This window comes from Malurus melanocephalus, unplaced genomic scaffold (assembly GCF_030028575.1).
Source record: "Malurus melanocephalus ecotype Western Australia unplaced genomic scaffold, MMel_1.1 scaffold_14, whole genome shotgun sequence".
NCBI classification, from domain to species: Eukaryota; Metazoa; Chordata; class Aves; order Passeriformes; family Maluridae; genus Malurus; species Malurus melanocephalus.
In genome coordinates this window covers 5,144,256-5,160,246 of record NW_026623246.1, presented here as the reverse complement: position 1 = coordinate 5,160,246, position 15,991 = coordinate 5,144,256, and the positions used below count along the sequence as shown (strand labels likewise).

General features: G+C 38.8%; 1 protein-coding gene across 3 annotated transcripts; it reads left to right on the top strand.

Moving 5' to 3' along the window:
* Window positions 1-803: 803 nt before the first annotated feature.
* Window positions 804-15,711, top strand: MASTL (microtubule associated serine/threonine kinase like). Of its 3 annotated transcripts, XM_057384269.1 has the most exons (13): window positions 804-1,027; window positions 1,716-1,853; window positions 3,383-3,522; window positions 4,255-4,343; window positions 5,228-5,334; window positions 5,651-5,786; window positions 6,370-6,542; window positions 7,472-7,562; window positions 8,271-8,704; window positions 9,494-9,632; window positions 11,710-11,823; window positions 11,904-12,005; window positions 13,457-15,711. In XM_057384269.1, exons 1-13 carry the CDS (start codon window positions 833-835, stop codon window positions 13,612-13,614), a joined length of 2,016 nt encoding a protein of 671 aa, XP_057240252.1. In that variant the 5' UTR covers window positions 804-832; the 3' UTR covers window positions 13,615-15,711. The 3 variants fall into 3 exon arrangements, with proteins under 3 accessions (XP_057240252.1, XP_057240235.1, XP_057240244.1); XM_057384252.1 differs by having other exon boundaries at window positions 7,472-8,704; XM_057384261.1 differs by lacking the exons at window positions 11,710-11,823; window positions 11,904-12,005; window positions 13,457-15,711 and adding an exon at window positions 9,909-11,702 and having other exon boundaries at window positions 7,472-8,704.
* Window positions 15,712-15,991: the final 280 nt, after the last annotated feature.

Here is a 15,991-nt window from a genome sequence, read left to right as displayed (position 1 = left end):
AGATAYCCAAAATAAGGAAACCAATTGCAGAACCACCCTGCCTCAGATAAATAGCAGATGAAGTAATCAGGAATTGGTGGGAAGCCACAGATTCCATTAATCTAACTCCTAATCAGTGTAGACCYGCCCAGGGAGCAGTTTGTTTCATCACCAACCCAGAGAACACCAAGACACCCTAAGGGATGAACAGCAAAAGTGGTAACTGGGCAGGGCATGTTCTCTTGTGCTCAAGTCCTCCTGCCTGTGCCATTTGGACACAGCCTTTAGAACTAACAAGTACACAAGTGTGAGAAAATTATAGAAACACAGAATATTCTTGACCTAGAAGGGACCCATCAAGATCATTGAGTGCACCTCCAGTCCCTGCACAGGACACCAAAACAATCACATCATGTGCCCAAGAGTGTTGTCCAGATGTGAGGGAAACATATGAGAAAATAATAACGTGAAACCAAAGTCAGTTATTTCTTTCTGAACAAATATTGTTTTCCAGTTCCTTAATGTCTCACACCAACTTCTGTTGAATTCTTATACCTTCAAACCTCCCACGGGAATGAGGGGACAGTCTACTTGCTCATGGCAGGTTACAGCCCAGCCCCAAAGTGTGAAGCGAGCGGAGCAGCGGTCAGCGAGCGCCCAGGGACGGTGTTTTGTCACAGGCCCGCTCTGAGCAGGGCCCAGGACGGCACCGAGCGCCCTTCACCGCCGAGCTTCACCATGGCCGCGGCCCGGGCAGGCTCTCGCGAGAGCGCCCGCTGCCCGTTGGTGACGGCACGGCCGGGGCGGGGCCGGCGTCGCTTTGAATCGCGGCGGGGCCGGGGCYGGCTGCGCCATGGCACCGGAGCGGCCCGGGGAAGAGGGCGGCGATGCCGCCAGCCCGAGCGCCGCCACAGCCCCCGGCCCGAGGCGTGTCGAGGTTCCCCGGGCCCCTTCCATCGAGGAGTTCACCATCGTGAAGCCCATTAGCCGCGGCGCCTTCGGGAAGGTGTACCTGGGCCGCAAGGCGGACCGGCTCTATGCCGTGAAGGTGAGAGGTCGCCACGCTGTCGCCTTCGCTTCCCGTGAGGGAAAGGGGCATCCTGAGGGGACAGGGAGGCGTGAGCCCCCAGCATGAGTCCCCGGCTCTCGGGGAGCGGCCTCTGCTTGATGCCCTGGGACGCGCTGCCCACCTGCCTGTGCCCCGCTCTCCCCGCGTTAAAGTCCCGGAGGGTTTGGTCAGGGGACCTCTGATAATGACAGCTGCTTTTGTAAGTACTTTAAATAAGGGGAAATAAAGACAAAAACCTTGCTAAGCGATAGAGCGCTGTTGGCTTGTCACTTGTAAACAGTTGCTRTAGCTGAGCCCCCTCAGCTGCTGCGCCTGCCTGGGGGCGAAAGCACTGCCTCTGAGATGCAAGACAAGAACAAATTATAAAAAGCGTTCTTATCGAGTACGTATCTTCTAAAAAAACAACAAAAACATGTTGCGTTTTTTGTGTTGTTGCACAAATAACTAAAATCAAGGCTTGTCCTGAGTAACAGCGTCACCAATCATTTGCATGAAACTGACTGATTAAAAGGGTTATAACAAGCTGCATAGTACACAAAGAATAGGAAACATAAAAATAGTCATACATAATAGGCATTGCTCTGCAGAGCTATATGCGTTTGTTTACACAATTTTATTATGAGCATTTTGAGATTAAAGCATTTGTGTACTCTGTTTTGTTTTTCAGGTGATGAAAAAAGCAGACATGATCAACAAAAATATGGTTCACCAGGTGCAGGCAGAGAGGGATGCRCTGGCTCTCAGTAAAAGTCCTTTCATTGTGCACTTATACTATTCACTTCAGTCAGCAAACAACGTGTATTTAGTGAGTAAAATAATGATTGTGGTGTTTTATAGTAGTCTTGAAAATTGAGTGTGAACTGTACTGATATCTGAAAACATTTTTGTAACGGCATTCCTTAGTCACTTTTACATCTTTCTCAGAATGGCTGAGCAAGTAAAATRTTTCTCTTCCTCTGATATCTTTGGGGTCTTTCTGCCCTTGTTCCCCTCTCTTACAGGAGAARCTTTTCTAATAGCTACTCTGTCTCTGATATAGGTAGAAATCTTCGGGAAAATGAAACGATATTGTTCAAGCAGAATCCAAGTGACRGAAAGATACTCCATGCCTCACTTAAAGGAAACCTATTTTACTTACTGCCTGTGCTTAAATTTTGTTATGGTTGTTTGCCTACATGAGGGTAACAGAGTGGTAGAATTAAGTGCTGGTCCACATGGAGCGCTGTGGAGCACAACAGGACTTGTGTATGGGTTTATATTCTGCCTCCACGTAAGGATTCAGACTGTCTGCAAAGGGTCTGGCATAATTTGTGTGGATTGCTGTAAGCACGCATAGGGAACAGCTTGATGAAATTCTGAGACGAGTTGCTATTCACTCCTAGAATGCATTTAGAGTGTAAACGAAGGCTTCCTTTTTTGGAATCTCRGAATTGCTGCATGGAGTAGAGAACTTCAGGATGAAGGATTTGTAAAGRAGATGCTAGAATCATGTCTGAGTGTGTGTGTACATACATTTATGGAAGAATAGTGTATATTGGAATATAAGTACTGGTGAGAGTTCCTAACCAAAACCCCATAAATGCATTCTTGGCATCAAAGAGTGAGTTTCAGAAGCTCTGCTGACTCTTATTTTATTTTGAATATGGCATGGGCTATCATAATGTGTCTGCATAATGGTTTACTGGGTGTGTGTATTCTTTTTAGACACTCTTTTTCATGTGTCTTAAATGTACAATAGCTCTCACTGTATGCATTTTTGACAATTTGTACTYATTTCACAGAGGTCAGGTCTGGGTTTAATATTGTGTATAAATGATTGCYAAATAAAGTGTTGAGATACTTTGATTTGTATAGGACAGGTGGTCTTTGGCTTTAGGCCTTGAGTTTCAAAGGAATGCTTTGCATTTAATTTTCTCTAATATGGAAATATACAATATAAATACAAATAATGTATTAATATAAATGTAAAATTAATATACATTAAAGTATATAATATTTCATATAGAAATGTATAATATTTCTATAATATAGAAAGTTTTCTGTAGTCAGCTCTCAAAGCTATAGTCAGCTTTTTAGTTAGCTTCTAAGASTAATCTAGGCAAATAAAATAAGCAAATGGTCTATGGAAAGAAAATGTTTTGTGTCTGCTGTTATTTGAAACTTTAATTTTTTTATTCAAGTGAAAAGCATTGTGTGGGAATTGAGGTTTGCACAAAGTACTTCCATCTGCTTCAGCTCCTTGAAATCGTTTTTCTGGGGTTGAAAGTTATTTTGTATTTTACTTAGGATTTTGAAACATGTTTTAAATTTTAAATTAAAATGATTGAATGACAGGTGATGGAGTACCTTATTGGTGGAGATGTCAAATCCCTTCTCCATATTTATGGATATTTTGATGAAGAAATGGCTATTAAGTATATTTCTGAAGCAGCATTGGCTCTTGACTATCTTCACAGGCATGGAATAATCCACAGGTAACTTTTTTTCCCTTATAAATAAGTATTTGGTAGTTTGGGTTTTTAATTTTTTCACTCTATCTCATAACCAATCGCCATTTCATTGTGGCAGCTACACAGGTACCTCATTTGCTGGAACTCCTGGAAACTTTTTGAAAATGTGCGCTGCAGCAGTGTCATGAAACAATGCCTAAAATCAAATCTGTCTGTGTGTGCTGAGCACACTAAACCACATTGCTTTCCCCTGCCAGCTCTTTCCCAGTCCTGTGGTGTATTAGCAGCTGTGTTGGTTCAGGAACTCCCTGGGGACTGCACACACGTAGGACAAAAGGACACTGACTACCCTAATGTTCCCCTGTAGTGAGCATTTGCATTCAGCAGTGCTACAGAGAATGCACTTGAACACTTTTTCTAGAGGTTTGCTTGTTATCGGTAGGAGCTGCACGTTAGTCAAGGTTATGATGGGTGCTATTTGTGAAGGACACTTATTGAGCCTGCTAAAACACAAAATATACAACTTTTGATATGCATGCTGKTTTTTACAAAGCCTGAGATGTTTGTGCCTTATTTAATGCCAAATATATTTAATGGTTTTGGTGTGTTCCTCAAACTGGAATCTTCTGCTGGCTAAGAGATGCTACTGTAAATTAGCTCTAACAAATGTTTTATATTGAGTGTTTCTGGTCAGTTTACTTTCTTAGTGTTGCTCAGTGATCTCTTTGCTCACTTCAACTATATTCATATTTTCAGGGATTTGAAGCCGGACAACATGCTCATTTCTAATCAGGGACATATAAAGCTGACAGATTTTGGGCTTTCCAGAGTTACTCTGAATAGAGGTAAGAGTTATCTCTACCCTTTTGGCTGTATTAAAATGTATTTTTGTATCRCATTTCTTGTGTACTTTACATCCCTGTAGAGGGCACCTTTCAATTAAATAAGTGCAAGTGTTGCAGTAATACCTGATTTCTGATGGGTGAGTGCTGATTAGCTATGTGCTAGTAAGGGGTCTCCTCTTTGCATTGCACTTCACAAGGTAAAATATTTATTTTTTTTGGAACAAGGATGTATGAAATATGATTTAGAGCCTTTTCTTTGGAGATATATGGATTTCAAAGTTTTCTGAAATCTGCTGGGTGATTTTAATGAGTGAATGGAAAATTCTGGCTTGTTCCTGTTTCTCGGGCTGCTTCTGCCCTTCAGTTCCTGTATACATTAAGTTCCAATATATTAACCGGGACACTCCAGCCATTATTTGAGAGATGGGGGGACGTACTAAGTCCATAAGAGAAAATTAGATYAGTGCTTTGCCATGTGAACATTCTCTTTTGAAGTAGCAGAAAATATAGYTGAAGAGTCATGATTGTCTGGCACAGGCTGCAGGTCTTAAGGTGAATAGCCAATTTCTGAGCTGGCTTGTACATTCCTTAGATCATCCAGATTTATCCTGCACAGCACCAGTTTAGGTTTCTTGAGACAGCTGCTGGAGGGTGCATCCTTTTTATATAGTGAAAGGAATGTAGAAATCCACAGTTGTCTGTGGAGTTTGATTCATGGCTTTAAGAGCATAGAAGAAAATCCTAAGTATTCTGTGTTTTGTGTGATATACTGATATATTAAACCTTTTCTYCCTCTTCATGAAACTTTAACAAAGGTGAAGTTGCAGATATTTAATATCAAAATAAAAACCTGACCTATTTGWTTTTGTTATTTTTCTCTGTAGAGATAAATATGCTAGATATCCTTACTACTCCATCAATGGCAAAGCCAAAACAAGACTACTCACGTACTCCAGGACAGTTGTTGTCTCTTATCAGTTCTCTGGGCTTTGTAAGTAGTTTTCACTGTCTTTGAAGTACTTCATCCTTTCAGTCTATTTACTATCTTAAATTCAATAATTGGCATGATAAGGCTATTCTTGCATCTATTCTGCCAGCTGRTAGAATGACTTAGGGTATGTTTTGAGTACTTTGAAATTTTGAAGTGATTACCTTGGACTGTGTTTTAAATTTCTGACTTATAAATGGGCATTGCCAAGCTCCAATGCAAACATAATAAAGAATGGGTGAAGTTACAGTCTCAATCCTGGATTGAGAATTTGTTTAGACTCCATTATCTTTTAACTGTGCTTCTTTCTGCTTGTTAGTATACTCCTCCTGTTAGAGTGAAAGTGCCAGGGCACAATTCAAGTAAATCGTCTGACAGTCTGCATGGCATGGTTTCTCCTGTACCTGTGGCCCAAAAGGAAAATACCCCTCTTTCAACTAAATTATTCAAAACACGTGAGTAAACCAAGCCTTGTACTGAGGAATAATCTGGTTGTAATCTGGTGTTTTTTTAATTTTATATGAGTAATTTGGATTCACTTCATAAAAAGTGTGATTCTATCGGTGGCTTGCTGTCCACCATTCCTCCAGCTCTATACATCTGTCATGTTTTCACCTACACTACATATGTCAYATTCTAAAGTGGTTTTGTTTGTTTGTTTTTGAATCACAGCCACTGAATTCAAAATCACCCTTTCAGATTGTACAGAAATAGCGTCAGTTCTTGACATACTTTCACTGAAAATTGTTTAATACAGYAATGTATGCTTTCATTTAAATTATCTTACTGCTTTCTCATTTCTAACCTGAAAAGAGAGAAGACAGCTATGCTGCCAATGTTTGTACTACTTTTATATTCTTGGCAAGTCCCTAATTCAAAAAACACGTGAATTGACTATGCAGAAAAGATAATAACAGAAATTGTTGTCACACTTAGATTTCCATATCTTCCTTTGATGTGAAAGCTTAACATAGTGTGAAGTCAGTCAGTACATGTTGCCTGTTTGTATCAACATTTGAATTTTTTTTTCCCCTCAAGATCTTGATAATTCTCAATTAACACCTGTGATGCCAGCGAGAAGTTTAACTCCTACTCTACTTCAGTCAAGAAAAAGGTTTGGTAGCTCCAGTGTCAGTAGTCAGTCTCACACACGCCYGTCCAGTGTGGAATCAGAAAGCTGCAGCAGCCCCAGGTGGGAGAAAGATGTAGAGGTCAGGACTGTTTCATCTTCCCACTATAAATTAAAATTAGTTTGTACATGTGTRTGCAGTGTTGCAAATGTCTTTTACTTACTTGCCTCATTTACTTACTTGCCTTTATTTGCTCAGCATTGCAGACAAAAGAATTTCTTTAAAAGACAGAACTTGGGAAAACAATAAACAAAATACACTYCAAAATTCTGCTAGCTGTTAAACTGAAAGAGTGTAGGGTTTAATACTGAAGGCTTTTCTGTCAACTAACCTAACACCAATAAATRTAGTTGACACAAAATATTTGGAATCCTACTTTAAAATGTTAAGGAAATTCTGTAAAAATACATACCTAAAACAAAATGCTSCTGTGCTATATAGTTTCTTGCCATGATTCTTATTTAGATCATACAGAAAAACTTATATTTAAAACAGTTTGTAATTCTATATCTATCTATTTCTTAAGACCTTGGTTTTTAGTATTGTATTATCAAAACATTAGTAAGATCAGATTTTCCTTTTGTCATCTCTGGAGTGTAATATCCCACAGGATTATATGATAGGGTTCTTTGCTTAGGGCTTTCTTGGAAACTGAAAACTTCTGTAGCTTAATTTCTTAACATAAAATCACAAATACAACTTTAATTGTTCTATTTTTTTCATCTTTAGCCATTTAAAAATGTGGCATTTTCTGTTGTATTCTAGCAACCTTATTWAATGTTCTTAAAATAAGTCAAATTATCAAGTTATCCTGAACTTGGTTTTGTGGGTTTTTGTTTTTTTGTTTTTTTTTGTAGTTAGAAGTATAGTTTTTCACTAGTACTAGCTAGAAAGAATGAATAATGCTTGCAAATCTGCATTGCATTATGAAGGTGGAAATAATTACACATTTCTTTAGTGCTGTAATCCTATTTTCCTCGGTATTCAAAACTTAATGTGCTCATTTGCAGCAAAGTGAAGATGCACCTCGTTCTACAACATGCAAAACCAGTAACAGTGGATCAGCTCTCCTTTTGAATGTTGAGTTGCCAAATAGGAAAGGTACTGAAGTTTTAAAGACAAAAGAACTTGAGTCTGCCATTTCTCCCATTGTCAGCAATGATTCTGGCAGTAGGCGGAAGCTGGGAAGTGAACATTTGGATATAGCAGATACTCCTGTGAGCACTCTGGRTGTGAAAGGCATAGTGAGAAAATGTATTTCGGAAAATAAGATTTGGAAAGAAAAAGTCATTGTAAATAAAAGAGATGTGACTAATGAAACAGCAGAGACTTCCAGTCTACAACAGTCACCTTCAAGGCAGAATGAGCCTGTCAAAGAGGAAGAAATGTTTGAAAAGCCAGGTGTAAAAAGAAGCTTTGAATCAGTTGACACTAGTCCTTGTCAGGAACTTAACTATGTTAAAAAAAGTAATGCAGAATATAAACGTGGCTGTCAGATCACAGAATTTCCAGCAAACAAAGGGACAGGTTTGACAACAGAAATTCAATCCTTAATGCTCTGTAATGACGGATGCCTATGTGACACCTGCAAAAGCAAGGAAGAAGTTAAGAGTTCTATTAGTAACCTGGAAACTGAAAGATTGCTTACTCCAACTATAGCCAAAAATCTTATGTGTGATCTGGAGGCAGACTGTGGAAAGGATGATGAAAAGGAGTACATGAACTCAAGTTTTTTAGGCATTGAAGATGAAAAACCTTTAGGAGTCTTCAGTGCAGATTCTGATTTACTTCCTGAAATCTCTGTTACAGAAAGCCATCTAGAAAAGCAGCTTTTAGATTTGGACAAAAGTGTTAAAGACCTCTCTTTTGAGGAACCAAAACCTGAAGATGTGCTAATAACATCACCAGAGTCCCAAGATGCCACACAAAATGGAGAGAAAGYACATACAGTCCAGGACTTTGGGCCATTACATCAGAAAAAGGATAATGRCCAGAAACAYGYGGAAGAAACTTGCCTTGGCACAGTWGCTTCTCCTTCAGAAAAGATGATGGAAGCACTGAGTCTCTTAAAAAAAAATGCTGTTGTTTTTCGAAGTTACAATAGTCCAATCAATGTATCCAATGCATCTGACCCATGTAGCATGGCTTCTTTAGAAATAATGGATCTTTCACCTGCTTGCAGTGGCTCCTATCCAACAGCTATCACTCCATTACAGAAAGGAAGACCATATCAGTGCTACCAGGTAGGTAAGGAGACAGGTAGAAACTTTGTGCATGCATTGAGCATTAGGACCTAAAATTATTTCAGTGGGAAATTTAGGGAAAACTTGAGTAGTTTGAGGTAGTCTCTCAAAATGACCTTTGCTGACAGGGTTTCACTTGCTGCACTTGTGTGGCCAGAATTATAGTTTCTGTAAGAGTTTAGCATCTTTATSTTCACTGGCTTGCCTTTGGCTCAATGTCCACTGACTGTCCATCTCTGAGAAATCTTTGCTGTTAGGGTGAACTGATTAAAAAAGCCTGTKCTATTGTATCTCATTCTGCTTCTAGTGCAGTGCTGTATTTTCTGTTAATGGTTGTAGGTTTCCTTTTGTAATGGGAAGTCTTTGTCTAGTTTTCATCTTTCTTTGTCCTGCACCTTTCTCAATGTAAATGCTGTTCAGCTGCTGGTAACTGCCATTGTGCCTGCTCTTTTTTTTCATCCTGGTGAAAGTGACGGTGAAATGTATACTGTCATGTGCCAGTGAGAAGCCTGTTACAAAGATTGGCATAAACAGTCATAGCTGCTGTGGATGTGACACTGRAGGAAGAACTTAGGGGAAATTTTCTCAAACAGTAGGCATCTTAACTTTATGCTTCAAGACTGTTGAGGTAAAGCAGTAGAAGCACATTTCACACATACTTTTAARGGAATGTTTTGTGACTTGTTCTTGGCTTGAATTCAAGTAGCAAGTCTCCATGACTAARCCTGGAGATGGGAGTTTTTGAGCTGGTTTTCTTTGACATCTGAAATCTTTGTCCTGTCTTTTAAGACCCCTCATCGGATRGATGCTGGCACACCATATAGGACTCCAAAGAGTGTTAGAAGAGGAGCTGCCCCTGTAGAAGGTGAACGCATCCTGGGGACCCCAGACTACCTGGCACCTGAGCTGCTTTTGACACAGCCTCATGGTAAGACAAACCAGCCAAATCTTCCCTCACTAAATGTTTTGCATATTGAGATGCTTGTAAATGCAGTTTTAATCCTAAATAAAATGTGTTACAGCTTCATGTTACAACATGCTTCTGACTTCAGTTTAACATTACCATCTTTTTTTATTGTGGAATACTATCTTATAAAAATCTGCATTCCTATGCCCTCACAGAATCRTACTTGATATTTGATGTTTGTTATGTTTTTTTGGCAATAATTGTAATATTTTTACTTCATTGTCTTTTCATATGCAGGGACTCTGATCTCTGGTGAGTTGTCTGTATCTGTGCAGAACTGAAGTGTTCAGCATAACTGAACAGTCAAAGTATAACTAGATCACAATTGCCAAGAACAATTGGGGTGAACAATGTTTCTATGTGGAAAGACATATCCAATATGCTTCCACATAAGAATATGTGAAGCTCACAGAGTCAGGAAACATTGGTATCAGCGTGACTAAGCTATCAGAAATCACACATGTAAGCATATACTTCAGAAGGAAAGTCAGCATTCCTAAATTGTGAAACAGGAAGTAAAGCCAGACGCACCTTTTCTCATTGCTGCCTTTCACTTGATGCACTCAGTCTGATTTACTTTGTCTATGGGTGAAGAAAGTCACGTGCTCAAGACCTGGAATTATTGCTTCTTGCTTTRAATCACAGAATCACAAAATATCTCCATTTGGAAGGGACCCACAATGATCATTGAGTCCARCTCCTGGCCCTGCACAGGACAGCCCCAAGARTCACACCATGAGCCTGAGAACATTGTCCAAATGCGTCTTGAACTGTCAGGCTTGRTGCTGTGACCATTGCCTGGGGGAGCCTGTTCCAGTGCCCAGTCACTCTGGGTGAGTGACTTTTCCTGATATCCCACCTAAGCCTCCCTTGGCACAGCTTCATGCCATCCTCAGGCCCTGTTTAGCAGGGATATGGTAGGAGTTGATCTAATTTTAGTTGGAGTTTGTGTGGGAAAAATTTCTGCTGAAACCTGGTTATTACATTTTTCAGAGTTGTGATCTTATTAGACTTTGACTGGAGCTGGGAGTATTTTACTGAACATCCAAGTGCTCTAACAACAGTGGATGTGGACTCACTGCTTTGATGTGCTTAGCTTGGTGGGGCACTCTTACTGCTGTTAAAACTTGTTAAAAGTATATTAGATTACTGGTTAAACATTTTGATTTTCAGCATTTCTAAACTTAACAGTAGTCTTTGTGAAATGGCTCAAAATATTTATTTTCTTGAAGGTGTGTTAGGTTTTTTAAATGCCAAAAAAGCAAAGAACAATTAGACTTCTTACCTTTCAAAGATTTTTTTAACAGTTATGGTATTTAAGTGGAGTGGGCATGGCTTGAAGATGCAGRAAGCTTAGAATGCATGCAGCGGTGTCTGGGATTGCTTTGCCTGCTTGTTTTGATGTAGATTAATAAGAGAGATTGGCAAAAAGACCAAAACCCTGGAATGTGGAAAACCAAAACCATTTAATAAAGAAGAGATTGCTAAAGATAACTACACATTGTCCCAATCAGTTCAGTGTAATGGAAGGTAATGCCAGCTTCATGCTTGCTGGCTCACTGCTGCAAGCTCTCTTCATGATATTCACAATAATTTAGACAAATGAAAATTAAGTTCAATAGTTCAAAGTTTTGGAGACTTTTTAAAGAACTGTGAGAAAGGCACAGGCAGCAACATGGAGCATTCTTGTAGTCTCTAGAGCACTCATGAGGCTTCTGCTTCTTATCACAAAATAATCTCTTGGAGAAGTCAGCTCTTGCATTCTCTGTGATGGGAGTTGATAATTAGAATTTTACTGAGAGACCCCTTGGTTTTGTCTGTACACCCCAGTGTTACCTATAATGAAATAAGGAGCAGAGTGGCTTTAAATAGCCTTTTAATATGTTCTAAACCTGCATTAATATTAAATACAACTTGTTTTGCCTCTTCATAATTTTCAAGGAACTTGCAGAATTTAAACACTCTTCAGTTTCTGTACTCTTCAAGTCTTTGTGGTTATCATCTGTGTAAGTATAATGATGTGGATTTGTTTTACCAGGTTCTGCTGTAGACTGGTGGGCCCTTGGAGTTTGTTTATTTGAATTTCTAACTGGAATTCCACCTTTTAATGATGAAACACCAACACAGGTCTTCCAAAATATTTTGAAAAGAGGTAATCTGTTTCAGCAATCGGGGTAAGAATGTATTTCCAATGTATGTTTATGGTTTGAATTACCATTTCTATCTTTGTAGATATTCCCTGGCCTGAGGGTGAAGAAAAGCTGTCTGATAATGCCCAAAATGCAATAGATATTCTTCTAACCGTTGACACTACTAAGAGAGCTGGACTGAAGGGTTAGTATTAAAATTGTTCCTTGCAACTAATTGCAAATTTCAAAGTGGTGATSACCTCCTCCTGAAACAGACTAATAAGCTTCAATGCCTAACCAGGATCCAAGTATAGTACCATAACACTTAACAAGTTGGGGTATTTTCTGTATTTCTTGTGGGGGATTTTCCTTCTTGAGTAAGGTCRTTCTGGGGGTGCCCAATGACAGCCAAATTAATTTTTTTAATTGAATTTCTGTTTTGCTTAACTGCGGTTCTGCTATGCATGTTTAGTGTTCGATATCTGCTGATGAAACCAAGTTCTCTCTTATCTATTGAATATTTGGAATTTTTAACGTAAATGACAGTGGGAACCTTGATTAAAAGATTATAGTTTAGGACAGAAGCTTCCTACARCAAAGTTAATTCAGAGAGAAGTTTTGCCTTGGTAATCAGCTTGCCTTTGCTGAATGCATAGGAGAATACGAAGTCAGACAATATATACAACATAAAGTCTACTTTTCTTTCCCTTGCAGAAGGGCTTAGACATTTGCTATTGTTAAGAGTGACTATGTTTTATTAAAGAAAAAAGTTGGTAACGTGAAAGAAACTTAGCATGAGGTGTTTTGGAAATAGAAGTCTTATGAGAACTGCTCAGGAAATCACTAGGGAAGGAAATTACTGTGGAAGTGCTTATAAAGAGACTAAATGCTAGAAGCTGAAATCAAGCCAAATTAAATTAGCACAAGATTATGAATGAAAATTATTATGTCAACAGAAAACCCTGTGGCTTTAATATTTCCCACAAAGCAATTTGAAGGTGTTTTAGTTAAACACAAGTAACTATCTTTATTCCTGGATTTTAGAGTGAAATATAATTCGCTGTTAAGGATAGATATTRAAACTAGATGACATAACGGTTTCTTCCTATCTGAGTTTCAAAATTCATTCTTTGTCAAGACTTAAAACTGTATCTCAATTGTGTCTTACAATTGGTCTCTTTGTCCGATTTATAATCCATTTATAAGTGCAGTTGGATGAGGACAACCATWAAGTTTTTCTCATTGTACTTAAGTTTCCATCACTCTCGTCTTCTCTCCCCTCCCCAAAATGTGTGCTCTCCCTTCTATTGCTACAGCATGAAGCCTTTTGTACTGGGAAATCCCTGTTATGTTTATTGTAGTGCTTTGCTTCTCTGAGTTCAATCTTCCTTGGGACGAGCAGCTTTAAAGCTGCTTTTGGCTCAATGCACTGTGTGGAACAGGGTCTGTGGATGTGGGTGGCAGCTACTCGTCATGCCAGCAGTTTGATCCTACTAAAGTTGGGGGTAGTCAAAGCCCAATTGCAATTTGCACTTTTATGAACTTCTGAAAAGGAATATATAGCAAATCTACTGACATTTATAGATGAGAGAAAAAAGTGACTATGGGGCTTGGCCTTTACAAAGTTCATAATGCTTAYTTGAACTTCTGTTTCAGAACTGAAGCATCACCCCCTCTTTCACGGGGTGGACTGGGATAATCTCCAGAATCAGACTATGCCGTTTATACCTCAGCCGGATGATGAGACTGATACCTCTTACTTTGATGCTAGAAACAATGCTCAGCACCTGACTGTGTCTGGATTTAGCTTATAGCATCAAGATAAGTGAACATTTTCCATGGTTTTGCACATTTACAGGTTGTTTTGTAACCCTAGTTTGGTCTTGACTAAGTTTCCTTGCCAAATTTAGTGTGTTTCAAGTTACCAGTCTGTTTTTATTATAGTCTCCTTTATTCCAAAGTGAAACTACTGTATGGAACTGGCATCAAGGGCCTTCATGCTGCTTTTTCTCTCACTGCACCTTACTAAGAGTATTGCATTTCTTGGAGCTAATAACTCTTGGCAGTAATGGGGCTTTTAAATAGCAATTAATTATTCCCATTACTAAGTGTGGCGTTATTTCCCAGCTAAACTAATATGGAAAGGATATTAATTATTTCTAATTGTATTTAATTAATAACTAACCTATTGGTGGTTCAAKGTGGTGACAGGCTGGGTTGAGAGCAGTCCTTTCTGACCAGTGTGAATATATATCCACTGTGCAAAAATGGTCATTTCTATTCAAGGTGTAAAATTGAAATCTCAATGCAACATTGAAATGTCTTGTCTTCTGTTTTTCTTATTCCCAAGAAGGGATGAGAACATGCAATGGTGTTCCRAGTTAACTCAGCTAGAAGTGGCATGAGAGATGGGCAGTAGTTCCTCTGGTTATTATCTGTTCTTAGAGAGAAATGGGGCAGTGAATGGATACTTGAGGCAAGTCTGTTAAACAAGTGCTCTGCTCAAATTGTTGCATTGTAGCCACTTGGGCTGTAGGAAGCTGGACTGGACATACATTTTGGCAGTTACTGGTTTTATACAGAAAATGCCCAGTGTGTGTGTGTTCACTTGTCAAATGACAAGTGACAGGTGCTTTTTTTTTTTTTTCTAACAAGTAGTATTCATACTGAAGCTGCCAAATGTGAAAGACCATAATGTATTGCAGATTAATGGATTGTTCTGTAAATTCACAGCCAGAGCTTGGATTTTGACTAGAATATAAGGTAGAAGTGTATATTCTGTATTATAAATCTGAATTAGTGGGAAGTATATTTAAATTTATCTTTAAATGCAATACAAAACTTGTGTCTGCTAGGTTTTAGAGGATTATTTGTAGATATTCCTGTTTAAATAATCTTTGGTATTTTTCTTGCATAAGTATCTTTCTCTAACTTAAAGAAGATTTTAATTTTTCAGGTTTCTGCTTGTTAGATAAAGATCATTTGTGCTAGATGGTATTGGCAGCCAAGGGCCAYGTGCCAGAAGCCATTTTGCCAGTGATTTTTGCCAAATGGCTTTTGGTTTCATGAACCGACCCCTTTTTATAGTAGTAGTGAGATGTCCCTTCATTACCCTGCTTCCTGGAAGACAAGATTTATTGATGGAATTCTGAGCAGATAATGTCTGGTAGGCTTCCTGCTATTCCCTCAGGTTGCTCAGAAAGGAATGAGAATGGTGAAGAAAATGGAATTTCGCTATAAAGATCTCAAGAGAGCTGATTCTTAATAGCCCAGAATAACCAATCTCAGCTCTAGGTGTGATAAACATGTGAAGCAGAATCTTGGCAAATTGCAGAACATACAGTGCATCTCCTTTGATAAGAATGGCTGTTCCAGAAAACTTCTGAATTGTTCAGTCTCATTGAAATTGTTACATGGAAAAGGTRCAAATAAATGAATGCACTACTGAAGCAGTATTCATAGTCAACATTCTCTGGTGATTTTCCTGTGTGCAGTTAGAATATATAAACTAGGGTAGGAGGGTTCCTTAAYCACTGGTATTTTATGCAATTTATTCTTCCATTTCTAGTAATGTGGTTTAAGAAAGCATGCTTTACAAGAATTAAATATTGATTACATGTTTAAGAAATAATATAAACTRAACACCTACAGTAGGTCTTTGTATTCAGTGCTTCAGTGCTTTACAAATGCTTTACCTGTTCCCATTGGGCATTGTAACACATTCCCGTCCTGTCAAGGTGGAAGAAATTTGTTGCAGTGGTATAATCTTGTCTAACCCCTTGAAATAATWCTTAACTGTCCACAAGGGCCAAGTAATCTTCTATAAAAGCCTTATTCTRAAAGAAAATTGTGGTCTTTCTACCAGTTGATTAATGCAATACAAAAMCASAGAATCTGTAGAACAGTAAAYGGGCCAATTGACAAATGCTAATGTTTTATGCAMAGTTCTCACTACACTGCTATCCAAAATTTAAATTTTGCACAATTAGCCCTGAAGATATTGTAATACCCTCTCTTAAGTTCCTTGCATTTATCCTAGCTATCACCAACATGGAGCCGGGTGTCAGATATTGATTGTTGAGATTTGTGATGGGGGTTTGTTTGTTCTGGGGTGTTTTGGTTGGTGGGGTTTTTTATCTCTTGTAAAAAGTGAATCCTAGCTTTATTGTTTAATGTGGAATTCCTTGCCAA